This window comes from Ornithorhynchus anatinus, chromosome X1 (genome assembly GCF_004115215.2).
Source record: "Ornithorhynchus anatinus isolate Pmale09 chromosome X1, mOrnAna1.pri.v4, whole genome shotgun sequence".
In the NCBI taxonomy this organism is placed as follows: Eukaryota; Metazoa; Chordata; class Mammalia; order Monotremata; family Ornithorhynchidae; genus Ornithorhynchus; species Ornithorhynchus anatinus.
In genome coordinates, this window is record NC_041749.1 from 120,505,215 (window position 1) to 120,521,247 (window position 16,033).

General features: G+C 42.9%; 1 protein-coding gene across 2 annotated transcripts in view; it reads right to left on the minus strand.

Annotated features, from left to right (window-relative positions):
- CDH8 (cadherin 8) overlaps positions 1-16,033 on the minus strand; it is a 368,100-nt gene that overhangs the window by 86,830 nt on the left and 265,237 nt on the right. For both annotated transcript variants that reach the window (XM_029052199.2, XM_029052200.1), the window contains exon 9: positions 9,752-9,873. In XM_029052199.2, the coding sequence (XP_028908032.1) occupies positions 9,752-9,873 (122 nt within the window). The remainder of the gene's footprint in view (positions 1-9,751; positions 9,874-16,033) is intronic.

Consider the following 16,033-nt stretch of genomic DNA (forward strand, 5'->3'; position numbering starts at 1 on the left):
ATTGTCTTATTGTTATATTGTACTCTCTCCAGATGCAGCGTGGCTCAGTGGAAAGAGCCCAGACTTGGGAGTCAGAGGTCATGGGTTCGAATCCCGGCTCTGCCACTTGTCAGCTGTGTGACTGTGGGCAAGTCACTTAACTTCTCTGTGCCTCAGTTACCTCATCTGTAAAATGGGCATTAACTGTGAGCCTCACGTGGGACAACCTGATCACCCTGTATCTACCCCAGCGCTTAAAACAGTGCTCTGCACATGGTAAGCGCTTAACAAATACCAACATTACTATTATTATTATATATTGTCATATTGTACGCTCCCAAGTGCTTAGTATTCATTCATTCATTCAATAGTATTTATTGAGCGCTTACTATGTGCAGAGCACTGTACTAAGCGCTTGGGATGAACAAGTCGGCAACAGATAGAGACAGTCCCTGCCGTTTGACGGGCTTACAGTCTAATCGGGGGAGACGGACAGACAAGAACAATGGCACTAAACAGCGTCAAGGGGAAGAACATCTCATAAAAACCGATGGCAACTAAATAGAATCAAGGCGATGTACAATTCATTAACAAAATAAATAGGGTAACAAAAATATATGCAGTTGAGCGGACGGGTACAGTGCTGTGGGGATGGGAAGGGAGAGGTGGAGGAGCAGAGGGAAAAGGGGAAAATGAGGCTTTAGCTGCGGAGAGGTAAAGGGGGGATGGCAGAGGGAGTAGAGGGGGAAGAGGAGCTCAGTCTGGGAACGCCTCTTGGAGGAGGTGATAGTACAGTGCTCTGTACACAGTAAGCACTCAATAAAGAATCAATAGAGAAGCAGCGTGGCTCAGTGGAAAGAGCAGGGGCTTAGGAGTCAGGGGTCATGGGTTCTAATCCCGGATCTGCCATCTGTCAGCTGTGTGACTTTGGGCAAGTTACTTAACTTCTCTGTGCCTCAGTTATCTCATCTGTAAAATGGGGATTAAGACTGTGAGCCCCACGTGGGACAACCTGATCACCTTGTATCCCTCTCCCCAGCGCTAAGAACAGTGCTTTGCACATAGTAAGCGCTTAACAAATACCAACATTATTATTATTAATATTATTAAATACTGACTGACTGATTGACTATGCCTGACCTTATTATCCTGTATTCACCCCAGGGCTTTGGGTGGATTGTGGATCATCTGAATTCATTGTTGGAAGACGCTCAACAGATGCGATTGAATAAATGAATTTTGCTAAAGCCTCATTGTAACTCAAGTCCTTAAAATGCTTAAGGAGAAGGTGCATGGATAAACTAGACACCACCTAAGCAGCTGACTGTGTCAATGTTTCCTGAGAGTAAGTTCCTTGAGGGCAGGGCTTTTGTTTGCTAACTCTAGCAATACTCTCCCTAGTGTTTAGAACAGTGCTCTGCACAGAGTTAGCGCCCCCAAAATACCATTGCTAGAGGGATTGAATGAAATATACCTGCATTTGAGAGAGGTCAAATGCCTCTCTCCCTATAGGGTATCTAGAATCGCCAGCACAGATACAAGACGGGACAGTATCCGAGCAATGTCATTATTGGAGATACCCAAGAACAATGAATGACACCATCCTGGGTCAGTAACACTGCTCCATCAATTCCGGGATTTTGTCTCCACCATTGGCCACCTAAAGGCTGGATTCCTGGATAACCAGGTTTTCAACCTTAGGATGGGGGAGCCTTTTCTGATGCCCAAAATCATGCTGTGTTTTGACCTTAGTAACATTGATGCCAATTGGGGCACTGTGAAGATGGGCTGGTGTGGCTGGCTCTTCAAGTGTATGATACCTTTTAAATAGCAGGGAATGCCCTAAGGTTCACCCCAGGAGAGCCTGGGGTTGTTACATTGAAATCCTCTTTCACCCTAATCCCAATTAGGGGCTGGGGTATAATAGTGATGAACACAAATTGCTGCTAATTACCAGTGCCAATCTCTATCCCCAAGTTCTTAAACTCAGTGCCTCCAGGAGGAATCTGGTTGGTTCCATGGTTGAGGGAAGTCATTAAGCAGATAGTGAGTAGGGGAGAAAATAAGTTTGGTGTTTAAGAGATTATGTGAGGATTAGGTGAAAGGGAAAGTCAAAAATAGGGGCGGGGGGGAGCAGAAGTGATTCACATGGGACTGCCCTGCTGTGCCATGGGGTGTGACTCTAATTGGTAGTGAATGGCAGGGCTCCTCACCATCTTTCTCTGTCCCCTTCACAACCCACCTCCCTTTATCCACTTCAGCTTTTGGAAGAGCAAACCTCAAGGTAAAGCAGGAAGAAAGAGATGGGGGGGGAGGCATGCTAGGAAACTCCACCCAGTCCAAGCAGCAGTCCTCCTGACTCCTGCACCCCCAGCCACAGCCTCCCCCCAACCCCCCACAATAATGATAATAATGGTGGTACTTGTTAAGCGCTTACTATGTGCCAGACACTGTACCAAGTACTGGGATATGCACATGATAATCAGATCAGACACAGTCCCTATCCCACATGGGGATCACGGTCTGTGTGGGAGGGAGAACAGGTAGCATCTCTATTTTACAGATAAGGAAACTGAGGCACAAAGAAGTTACATGACTTGCCCAAGGTCACCCAGCAGGCGAGTGGCAGTGGAGGTTTAGAAACCTTGATAAAGTCTGAAGGACTTCTGTAATGGGAGGAATTCAGAAGAGGAGAAGCCAAAATTGTGCTTCAGTTAAATGAAGAAATATAAAAAAACTTCCCCGACTCAAAATCACAGTTCATTTTCCTTAAGAAATTAGTTATCAAAAGGCAAAACTGGCCACAGTGCTTACCTACATTCAGATTACCTACATACCTACAGATGATCTCTCTCTCTATCTCTCTCTCTTCTCCCCCACCCCCACCCTTTGCATTTAATATTCCCTTGTTCTGAGCTCAGAATAAAAGCAAAGGAAATGTATCTGGCCCTGTTCTTCATCACCAGTTTTTAATGCATTCTGTAACATCATTGGCTCCTGTGCTTGCTACTTTCAATTATATTAAATCTTCAAGCAGACCCCTTGGAAAAGTGAGCCCCAGTAGATGGTTCAGAGAATATATTTAGGGATTGCAAACAAGGTTTGGCAAAAGGTTCAGATGTAATCTTTTCCCTTATGGTGATTCAAACTCAATTTGAACTAAGATTTCAGTTCAATGGCAAATGTAAATATGCTAGAATACAGCAATTGTGACTGTTCTTGCCTTTGCTGACCCAGACTTAAAACTGGAAAACTCCAGCCCAACGGAAGATAATAGATAATATTTTCCCTTACTGACCTCCTTATTGCCTGGAATTACAGACTATAATTGGCAATTGAAGAGCCTTTAAAAATATTATTTAAGCTGCTCATAGGATGTCAGAAGGCTCTGAAAATAGCAAGCAGTAATAAGGATTTGAAAGTGTGTGCTAATGACAAGATCCAAATTTGTTTTATATGTGGTGTCGGCAAGTGGCTGCTAATTTGCTACCTCCTTACTCTACGAGAGGGGAAATGAAAACAATATTTTACACCTTTTTTTGGGACCATCAATTTCATTTCGGTTTCTAAATCAATCTCTTTTCTCTTTTGTGTATGCAAATAGGAGTTGAAAGATGCCTGCTGGCAGGGAAGTTAAAATTAAATCTTCCATATTTATTATTTCCAGGAGTGTCATGAAATGTCCTAATTTGATTTTATTGTTCCATATGTACTAGCAAAGGCCCTAACAAGCCTAAATGTGTAGAATATCCATACCTTCTTCCGCAGGGTCATCATTTGGTCTTATCCCTATCCACAATAATCATATAGAGCTCTAACTCCATGAAGCTTCCTTTGAACACTAATAGCAGTAGTAGTCATTATTGTATTCTAGTAGTGGTAAATGTATTTACTGAGCACTTACTGGGCACAATTCACTAAGTGTGTGAGAAGTTAGAAGAGAAATGTGCACCCCATTCCCTGCCCACAAGGAGATTGCACACTAATGAGGGAATGAAAAAGTATTTGCAAATGGGTAGGGAGTCAAAATATATAAACTGACTCTACAATCAAGCAGCAGTGGCCTAGTGGAAAGACCACTGGCCTGGGAGTCAGAGGACCTGAGTTCTAATCCGGCTCCACCTCTTGTCTGCTATGTGATTCACAGGACCCAGATAGTCTTCCTGGAATTCTAAGTTGCCCTCCTTCTTCCCCAGTCCCCACTTACCTGCCCTGCTCTCATTCATTCATTCAATCATATTTATTGAGCGCTTACTGTGTGCAGGGCACTGAACTAAACACTTGGAATGTACAATTTGGGCAACAGTTAGAGACAATCCCTGCCCAACAACAGGCTCACAGTCTAAAAGGGGGAGACAGACAGCAAAACAAAACAAGTAGTCAGGCATCAGTACCATCAAAATAGATTAATAGAATCATTTCTGCTGTTCTGGATAAATGATTCAGCTGGGGATGGGGTGAAGTGGGGGCATTAGAAAATACAGGGAGGTGGAATAGTAACTGAGAGCACATTCAATCTGTCATTAAGCACCGGCTTTTACTGACTGCCATACTTCCTCCTGATACACCTCACTCCCACCTCCAATCTGACTGTGGTTGGAAAAGGAGAGTAGGAAGGAATAGGAATGGCTACAGGAGAGTGATTGGGGGCAAACTCAGAATGCTTTAAATCCAATGTCATTCCCCTCCCGAAGGGTAAAACAGTCTTCAGCCAACACTCATGGGAACAACTGCCTCTGGGGTGCTGGAATTGGTATGACGGGGCCAGGATGGCCCAGGTCTAGAAAACGTGAATAAGGCAGGTCAAATGCTATCCCCTAAACTCATAGGATGTTCTGGTCAATTTTGAGGATTTATAATAATTAATAAGAATTGTGGTATTTATTAATTGTTTACTAAGCACTGTTCTAAGCTCTGGGTTTGACAGCAGAAAATCAGGCCAGAAACAGTCCCCGTCACAATTCACATAAGAGGGAACAGCGGGAGAATTGAACCCCCATGTTATGGATGAGGAAACTGAGGCCCAGAGAAGTTATGTGACTTGCCCAAGGTCACACAGCAGGCAAGTGGCAAAGCTGGGATTAGAATCCAGGTTCTCTGATCAATACATATGATCATCAGCTCTTCTTCTCTCTCCCCTGTACTTAGAACAGTACGTAGGTGAAGCTGGAAAAGTGTAGAAGAGCTGGCAAAAAGAACTACCTAAGTCCAAGGGCTGTAAAACATCATGGAAATGAAGAGGCAGTTTGGGCAAGTGAAAGTGCAGGACTGCCCAGAGACAGGAGGCTGGTTGGGATTCATTCATTCCATTGTATTTATTGAGTGCTTACTGTGTGCAGGTCACTGGACTAAGCGCTTAATGACCTTGTGCACTCCATTAAAATCCTCTATACCTTCCAATGATTGGATATGAAACACCTTTCCAGGAGTTCATTTGAAGTCTACACATAATAATTCTCTCACTGTTATTTAAACTGATAGACAGTGATCCAAGCACTCATGCTATCCCTCTTTGACTACTGCATCAGGCTCCTCATTGACCTCCCTGCCTCCTGATTCTCCCCATTCCAGTCCATACTTGACTCTGCTGCGTGGATCATTTTTTCTAAAAAACCTTCAGTCAACCTCTTCTGACACCTCAAGAACCTTCCGTGGTTGCCCATCCACCCCCTCATCAAACAGAAACTCCTTACATCAGCTTCGAATCACCTTGCCCCTTATCCTTACCTCACTGATTTGCTACTACGACCCAGCATGCTAACTTCACACTTCCATCTCCTCTATCTTTCCACTAACCTCTTGCCCACCTCCTGCCTGTGGCATGGAACTCCTTCCCCCTTCATATCTGAAAGACCACCACTCTCTCCTCCTTCAAAGCCTTGTTAAAATCACATCTCCAAGAGGTCTTCCCCGATTAAGCCCTTACTCCAATCTACCTTTTACATCACCCTGGCACTTAGATTTGTACCCTTTATTCACCCCACCCTCAGCCTCTCAGCACTTGGGTACATACCCATAATTTATTTTGATGTCTGTCTCCTGCTCTAGATTGTGAGATTCTTTGGACAGAGGAATATGACTACCAGCTGTTATAGTTTACCATTCCAAGTGCTTGGTACAGTGTTATGCACACAGTAATGCTCAATAAACATGATCAATCAGTACACAATTTAGTATTTCATTTTGCTCTTAGTTTTCTTTGGTTTATCTTTATTTTTTCAATCCACTTCAACAGACTCTGTCCAGATGGCTTATACAACCTGGGCTTTTTTTTTTTTTAACTGGCTAGCTCTAGATTATAGCTAATGATCTCCTGCTGTACCATCTCCCTAGCAAGTTCATCCCCTCTGAGTTTAGCCTTATATCCCTTATCTTCCAAGCAAAAATCAGCTTTACAGTCACCTGCCCTTCCATCACTGGAATGGAGTGGGGTCAAGAGCATGAAATCATACACCTCCATCCATACCGCTAACCATCTCCAAAATGGATCAAACTTGCAGGTTTCTACTCTAAAAAGAGGAGAATCAAATCCCAACTCAGCTGACAGGGAACTCAGTGTTTGGTCAGATATTTTAGCCACAGTGTGGTTTATCAGTCTATGTGGGTCCGTATTATACATGAGAAACTAGCCCTGCTATAGATCCAATGGATAGAGCCCTGCTCTGGGAATCAGGAGGCCTGAATTCTAATTCTGGTTCTGCCTGTAGCTGGCTATCATAGACAACCCGTGTGCCACCCACCTACTCGCTCCTTGCGCTAACATGACAGACAGGGATGAGAGATAAAGCCACTGGTACCATAATAAATTCCTCTGCACAGGTTTCTGGTCCCAGGACCGAGACCCAACCACTGTTTCTAACCGGAGACTCCACTCATCCACATCAGAAACCCAGATGGGCTGAGAAGTGAGTAAAACAGCCCTTCGATATTTTCATTTTACCATAATTTCTCTTTGGGGGTTAGGCGTTGCCTATCATTGATACCTTCTAGACCAATCAGCTTTGATACCAAGCTCTATCTTTGCCTCTCTAAAGCCCTTCACTTTCTCTGTGGAAGAAAACATTCATTTGATTTCAACCATTTGAACATGTTCCATCAGAGTCGGTTCTTTATAGATCTCAAGGCCCTTGACTTCAAAAACCTACTTGGCAAGTATCTGGCAGGTGTCCTGAGCTATCCTGGCAGTTATAGACAGGGAAGTTCCACCAGGTCAGTCCTAGTTCCCTCCCCACCACCCACCATCTCCAAAATGAATCAAACTTGAAGGTTTCAGCCCTGAACTTAGGAGAACTGAAACAAAATTCCTATAAAATTGTAATTAACTCAAATGTGAGAGCAGAGGTAACACACACACACACACACACACACACACACACACACACAGTGTTTCAGGGAGGTCAAATTGTTGATCCTTTGCAATAATTAAATTATGACACGATGTGCAACACCACTTTCTGAGCGAGTGCCTGACTTTTCTATCAGGTAAGATCCTTTCACAAATAGTGACTTTAATTTCTAACACCCACGTGAGACATAAGAATAGTTGGATTAACAACTCTAGTGTCATACTGTCAGCTGCTGTTTATTTAAATTAAAATGTCACCATCCAGAAATAAATTAGGAAGCTGAAAAATGGTGCATTTCTGAAGCATCGTCCTTCAGAAGCTTGGTGAAAACTATGTTACATTTGTGTTTCTATTACTTCACGTTCGTCTATTTTCTACTAAATAGCATTACCACATATACTGTTGGTAGTTGCATTTTATCATCAGTTTGATGCACACACAGTTGTTTAGAGGTAGCGTCTTTAGAGTTGTCTGCTCAGCCCTGGAACTGCTTTCATTTTCTGTTTATCCAAATTTATCTCAACCTTTGGAGATTTACTTCCTCACTTCCCACATCTCTTCCTATAACTGCCTCACTCTGTTTTCGCTATCTCTCTTTCAGAATGTGTAGGCTGACCATGTAGCCCAGTTCAGGAGAGACCAGTCTGGATCTGCATAGCCTGACCTGGGACAAATGTCTCAGAAATGGAAATGTTATGGTTTAACTGGTCATTTTTCCTTGCTGCAACCCCCAGCTGCTCCTGCTCTCTGTAAATGTCCAGATTTCCATGACTGGGCTGGAGCATCCTCAGAATGTGTTCAGTTTAGGTATCTGAGCATTCTGGGACTCATAGTATGGACATCCCAGAATCCTAAGGGACTGTTAAGCATGCTTTCCTCCCTTTTCTCTACAGTTAATCAATCAACAGCATTTATACTGTGTGCAGAGCATTGTATCGAGTGCTTGGGAGAGTACAATAATAATAATAATAATAATAATAATAATGGTATTTGCTAAGCATTTACTATGTGCCAGGCACTGTACTAAGCGCTGGGGTGGATACCAGCAAATCGAGTTAGTAGACCTGATTTCTGCTCTCAAGGAGTTTACAATCTAGTGGGATTGACAGGCTCTGAAATAAATTACAGAGAGGAGGAAGAAGGAAAGTGGATATGTAGAGAGTTGTTGATAAGAAGGGGAAAGGAATGCAAGGTAGGTCCGTGTCCCAACACCCCAGATTCTAGCCTGAGGATGTGGTTATATGCAAAGCAAGTAACAGTGTGGCCTGATGGAAAGAGCATGGCCTGGGAGTCAGAGGACCTGGGTTCTAATCCCAGCTCTGCTAATTGCCTGCTGTGTGACCTTGGGCAGGTCATTTCACTTCTCTGTGTTTCAGCCACCTCTCCTGTGAAATGGAGATTAAATCCTCCTCCCTTCAATTTAGACTGTGTCTAACCTGATAAACCTGTGTTAACCCCAGTGTTTAGAACAGTGCTTGACACACAGAAGTGCTTAACAAATATTATTTAAAAAAAAGAAGTTTGGGGAGATAGTCTGTTTCTACAGAAATGGCTGGAGTTTGGGCATGGTCAAATAGACATATTTGGGGCCCCTCCCACCTTACAAGTTCTGCCTCAGGAAGAGTAAGTTGTAGGCCCGGACTGATGTAGCACACTGGACAGTTTCCATCACACACCCTCCCTGGATTCAGGGAGGTAACCTAGAAGGACTCGGAGCTAGTAGCAGCCTTAACCTGTAGCATTTGACTCAACCCTGCGTCTCATCTTTGGGCCACCACAACTTCTAGAAGGGAAACCTCCGAAGAGTCCCACAGTAACCATGGAGGGTAACAAGGCTTTGTAGGGGGAGGATGTGGGGCCCAGAGGCCTCCCCATCTCATCCCTCCATCTCCACAGCAATTCTGGGAAGAGAGAAGGGATGTGGAGAAGGGGTGACTATAGGATGACAGGGGGTGGGGCGGAGTGCCCTTTTTAGGCTAATTTCTTGGTTCTACCCGTGGCAACTCAACCACAGGTTTGGGCCTCACCTGGTCTACTCCTCTGATAGATCCTCACTGTTGAGTCAACCCTCTTCACGACCCAATCTTCTAAGTACCAAACCTTGTCATGCCTAAATTACATCTCTTCAAACCCAACAGACTCTCTGCTAAATTGCTTTTCCTTTGTGTGGATGTCAGCGTCGAGGGTCTGTGAGAAAGACCTCTATTTTAAAAGATGTTTGTGGCAACGAATTCCACAAAGATTAGCAGCAACAGCTCTAAAGTCTGCCAGCGTTCAATGTTTGGGTAGGAGGGAAATTTTGCTTCTCATGGTATACATGCACTGAATATAGCTTTGAAATGAACAAATCCTCAGAACCTAGGGTAATATGCAGTTCAGCATCACACACATCACGAGGCCATTTAAAAATGTAGAGAGAAATTTACCTGGCCAGGTTTTCCATTCTCACATAAAAATGCTTCATATTCTGATGCAAATTCAGGGGCATTATCGTTGACATCCAGCACTTTGATTGCCACAGGTACACGCGATATTTGACTGTGATTTCCTAAGAGAAGAAAAACACACAAACACATATTTTATTGTGCCTGAGTGGCAGAGTGCTCTCAATTTTTTCCTCTGAAAAAAAAAAAAGCTTGTACATCTTTATTCCCTTCTTAATTGAAGCACTTTAGGAAAGGCATATATAGAATCAGGCCATCAGATTAAGAAAAATAGCCCGTGTTCACCCACAGAAAACAAAAATTTATCCTTATTTAAAAGAACACTGTTGGGGATTAGCTTGATGAAGACCTTCTTGCGAATTTTTTCTTTGATGAGGCAGACTTTGTGTTATTGATAAAGACCATTATACATGAGAAAAATGCTGTAAACAACTAGGATTTATTTCTTTGTTTATCTTTAGAAGAACCCAAACCATTTTGTTCTATTAGCTCTCCTGACTGCCCATATATTACGCTCAACATTGAAAATGGGATTAATGGCTAGTGCCAGCCAAATTGGGAGGAATGAAGGGTGGTAAGATTAGATAATACTGGGGTTTCTAAACTACTCAAGTTTCATTACTCTCCAACCACAAATTTGACTTCTGAAAACTTCTTGGGTTGAAATGAACCCAGGCCAATTTTAATGTTGTCTTTGTTCCTGATAATTGGATTAATGATGTTCTTACACTGAGGAGTATGCAAATAAAGTACTGTTGTTCAGATAAAATTACCTTAAGCCTGGTTCCCTGAGCAATCATAATACTAATTACAATAAGAATGATAAAAATAATATTAATAATCATAATAACTGTGGTATTAGTTAAGTGCTTTCTCTGTGCCAAGCACGACAGTGGGGTAGATCCAAGAGAATCAGGTCCCACATGGGACTCACAGTCTAAAGTAGGTGGAGGAACAGATCCACATTTTGCAGATGAGGGTATTAAAGGACAGAGAAGTGAAATGACTTGCCCATGGTCACACAGAAGACTAATGGGAGAGGGGGCATTAAAACCCAGGTGCTCTGACTTCCAGGCCCACGCTCTTTCCCCTAGGCCATGCTGCATATTTGGGACATTTCCATCGTCTCATTTTACAGAATGCTCATGCGATGTTCAGCACTGTATGACTTCTCTCTTTCCTCTGGTGTGGGAACAAATGCAGAAACCCTTGTCCATCAGCTTTGAGACTCTCCCCTCTTAACTATCTATTCTCTTCATCCTCTACACCCGACTCACACTTTTGTTCCTCTCAAGCTAAGTTACTTTCCCTCCTACTTAGACCATGAGCCTTTTGTGGGTTAAGGACTGTGTATGACATGATTACATTGTATCTGCCCAGTGGTATGTACAGTGTTCAGTACATAGTTAACAGATACTACAATTATTATTGTCATATCGCATTCTCAATTCTGCCCCATCAACCCCCTTGTTTGTGCCCTTTCTCTTACCTGGAACTCTCCCCCCCCTCCCATATCTGACAGACCGTAGCTCTCCCCAACCTTAAAGCTCTTCTGAAATTACATTACTTCCAGGATTGATTTCTAATTTCTCCAGCTCATACTCCCCCAAATGCAACTTCAGATTTTCTACACTAGCTAATCAATTAGGCAGTCTTCTCCAATTGTAGGACTTTTGTACATCTTGACTTATATACCATACTATTTAAGCACTTGCACATCTAAATAGCCATTTTTCCTTTCCTTTCTTCTCTCCCCCACTAATCACTTTGTGACACTCTCTTCCCCACTAAAGGGAAGAGAGTGTGCCTTCTAAGTCTAGTGTATTCTCCCAGAGTAGATGTACAATAAATGCCATTGATTGATTGATCAGTCTCTAGTCTGTTAACACAAAGTGCTTTTCATGGAAAATAATGTGAAAGATAACTGAAAATTAAGTACTGTATTTACACATGAACCCCCAAAAATCAAATTCAAAATCTTTCATTCACCTTGCTATTTCACTAATTTCTTGTGATTTTACCACTATTTTAAAACCTTTTGGGGGGATCGCCTTTTTAATCATGGGAACACATGAATGCATCTGATAGTACTTACTATGGGACAATCTGTTCTCAACTTGTTTTAGGGCCCTTTTGCTTAACACTATTTTCATGGAATCAATTCAGAGCACCAACTGGAGTATAGCAGTCTAAACTTAATTGTTCATCTCCATGGCAGTAACTCCTAGAATATATTGATATCTGTCTCTTTCTTGACCTTGTCTTTCCTTGAAACATCAACTTTATCTCCTTCATCATCACCATCATCAACAGTAGTATTGATTGAGTTCCTATCGTGTGCAGAGAATTGCATTAAGAACTTGAGAGAATATAATAGAGGTAAAGACCATGAACTCTGCCCTCAAGGAGCTTACAGTCTTCTGAAGGGCTTAACAAATACCATTATCATTATTACTCTTGTCATTATTAAGCACCTACCATGTGCAGAGCACTGTACTTCAAGGCTCTCTATCACCTTGCCCCTTCCTACCTCTCCTCCCTTCTCTCCTTCTACTGCCCACCCCGCATGCTCCACTCCTCTGCCGCCCACCTCCTCACCGTCCCTCCGCCTCGTCTATCCCACCGTCGACCCGATCCCACCATCGACCCCTGGGCCACGTCCTCCCGCGGTCCTGGAATGCCCTCCCTCCTCACCTCCGACAAACTCTCTTCCCCTCTTCAAATCCCTAATTAAAGCTCACCTCCTCCAAGATAACTTTCCCAGACTGAGCTCCCCACTTTTTTCCCTCTGCTCCCTCTACCGCCCCCACCCTTCACCTCTCCACAGGTAAACCCTCTTCTCCCCCTTCCCTCTCCTCCTCCCCCTCTCCCATCCCACCCCCTCAGCACTGTACTCATCCGCTCGACTGTATATATCTTTTCCATCCTATTTATTTTGTTTATTTTGTTTAATGAGATGTACATCACCCTGATTCTATTTAGTTGCCAGTGTTTTTATGAGATGTTCTTCTTCCCCTTGACTCTATTTATTGCTATTGTTCTTGTCTGCCTATCTCCCCCGATTAGACTGTAAGCCCGTCAAAGGGCAGGGACTGTATCTGTTGCCGACTTGTACATTCCAAGTGCTTAGTACAGTGCTCTGCACATAGTAAGCGCTCAATAAATACTATTGAATGAATGAATGAATGAATACTAAACACTTGGGAAACTACAATACAATACAATCCCTACCCTCAGGAAACTTAAAATCCAGTGGAAACATATGGAGATATAGCTTGCAATAGCCAGAGTATGGAGAGTTGAATAACTGAATGAATAAAGTACATAGTTTGCTATATAAATAAATGATGATATTAATAATAATGATATAATGATAATAATCATAATAATAACTATGGATTCTGCTAAGCACTTACTACGTGTCAGGCACTGTTCTAAGCACCGGGATAGATATGAGATAATTGATTTAGATGCAGTCCATGTCCCACAGAGGGCTCGCAAGTCTTAATCCCCATTTTACAGATGAATTTACTGAGGCACTAAGAAGGTAAATGACTTGCCCAAGGTCACACAGCATACGAGTACTGGGGTTATAATTTGAACCCACATCCTTCAAACTCCCAGGCCCGTGCTCTTTCCACTAGGCCATGCTGCTTAATTGTACTTAATTCTACGTAAGTGCTGATGAAATCTGTTGGAATGTCTTGACCCGGCAGGAGGAATTCAATTAGGGAAGTCGTCCTAGAGGAGAAAGCATTGAATTTTGCTTCAAATTTCCTCATCTATATGGTTCAAAATGGTAATCTCCTTGGGGACAGAGGCTTTCAGTTATTTTATTTCTATTGCATGAATCAATCAATCAGTGGTATTTCCTGAGTGCATACTGTCTACAGTATAGAGCACTGTACTTAGCATTTAGGAGGGTACTTAGTAGACCTCCCCCCTGTGCTCAAGGAGCTTACAGTCTACATTCGGCAGAACACTGTACTAAGCCCTTGGGAGAGTACAGTAGAGTAGGCAGTCGTCGTCCTCAGTGAGCTTCCAGTGAGCTTCCAGTTCTACATCTCTAAGTAGATGTGGGGAAGCAGCGTGGTTCAGTGGAAAGAGTCTGGGCTTCGGAGTCAGAGGTCATGAGTTCGACTCCCGGCTCTGCCACTTGTCAGCTGTGTGACTGTGGGCAAGTCACTTAACTTCTCTGTGCCTCAGTTACCTCATCTGTAAAATGGGCATTAACTGTGAGCCTCACGTGGGACAACCTGATTATCCTGTATCTACCCCAGCGCTTAGAACAGTGCTCTGCACATAGTAAGCACTTAACAAATACCAACATTATTAAGTTTCCAGTAGGTGGTCAATAATGAATAGTGACTGATTAAATCTCAACCTTTACAAACTTCAAGGACCTGAGGAAGAAAGGAGGGCTCATTTCCACAACTCCCCTCTGAGGACTGTTCATGTCTCTATAGCAAAAAACTAGCTGAGCCCAGGGATACACTCTGCTTCAGTGCACTGTGGAAAAATGGATTTAGGTGATTTGAGGTTTAGAAGGTTGGAAAGACTGTAACAGAGATGCTGCAACTGCTGGGCCTTGGCCACAATTTTTTTTTTTTTTACAACAAAGGCCAACCTCAACTACTCCCGACTCTACCCATGAGCCACTGGAGGACTGCCATTCTTCTACCAGGCATAGAGCCAGAGAAACCATAAGGGAAGACAGAAAGAAGGGCACCTCATTAGAGAAGCATCACCCCATTTGAGAAGCAACATGGAGTAGTGGATAGAGCACGGGCCTGGGAGTCAAAAGGTCAAGGGTTCTAATACTGGCTCCACCACCTGTCTGCTGTGTGCCCTTGGGCAAGTCATTTCACTTCTCTGGGGATCAGTTACCTCACCTGTAAAATGGGGATTGAGTCTGTGAGCCCCTTGTGGAACAGGGACTGTGTCCAACCCATTTGCTTATATCCACCTCAATGCTTAGTATGTTGCCTGGCACATAGTAAGTGCTTAACAAATACTACAATTATTTTTATTATTGTTAGGCTGAAAGCTCCAAGTAGTCAGGGGACACTTGCCTTCTCTATGATGTCAGCTCTTTGAGGGTGATAATCGTGTTTGTCAATGCTATTACATTGTATGCTCCCAAATGTTTAGGACAATGCTCTGTACACAGTAAGCCCTCTATGCATACCACCAATTGATTGATGACAGTTACTCTATTTATTAAACTATCACCAGACACCAAGTAGTTTCACTTAGTGGAAAGCCCATGGGCCTGGGAGTTCAGAGGACCTGGGTTCTAACCCGCCTCTGCCACTTGCCTGCTGTGTGACCTCGGGTAAGTCACTTCGTTTCTCTGGGCCTCAGTTTCCTCATCTGTAAAAGGGGAATTCAATCCCTATTCTTCCTACTACTTAGACTGTGAGCCCTATGTGAGACAGGGATTGTATCCAAGCTGTTTATTGTATATCTACTCTAGAACTTAGTACAGAGCTTGGCACATAGTAAGCACTTAAAATTATTATAATAATAATATAGTATCATTTTCCCCAATAAACCCATTGTATTTATATTTTTGTACATAGCCATAATTTATTTATATTCATGTCTGTCTACCACTCTAAACTGTAAACTTGTTGTGTGTAGAGAATATGTCTATCAACTCTGTTGTACTGTACTCTCCCAAGCACTTAGTAAGTGCTCTGCACACAGTAAGCACTCAGTAAATACCACTAATTAATTGACTGATTGATAATTGAATGCTTATTGTGTGCAGAGCACATTACTAATCCCCTATTCCTTTTGTCTGCTGAATTCTTCACCTTCAAATCCCATAAATTCCTTCTGTTTCCAAGCTGTCACTTGAGTACTGGCCTATGTCAAAATCCTGGCCCTACAGTTTTGCTTTCATTCACTAATCTCATTTTCCTGGTAAACAATAATAATTATGGTGTTTGCTAAGTGCTTACTCTATGCCAAGCACTGTACTAAGTGCTGAGGTAGAGATAAGATAATCACATCAGCCATAATCCTTTTCCCACAAGAGGCTCACAGTCTAGGGTAGGAAGTTGAACAGGTATTGAATCCCCATTTTACAGATGAGGAAAGTGAGGCACAGAGAAGTGAAGTGACTTAACCACAATCACACAGCAGGCAGGTGGTGGAGCAGAATTAGAATCCAAGTCCTCCTCCTCCTCCTCTGATGATGATGACGAGGATGGTATTTGTTAAGCTTTCATTACTTGCCACGCATTATACTACATCCTG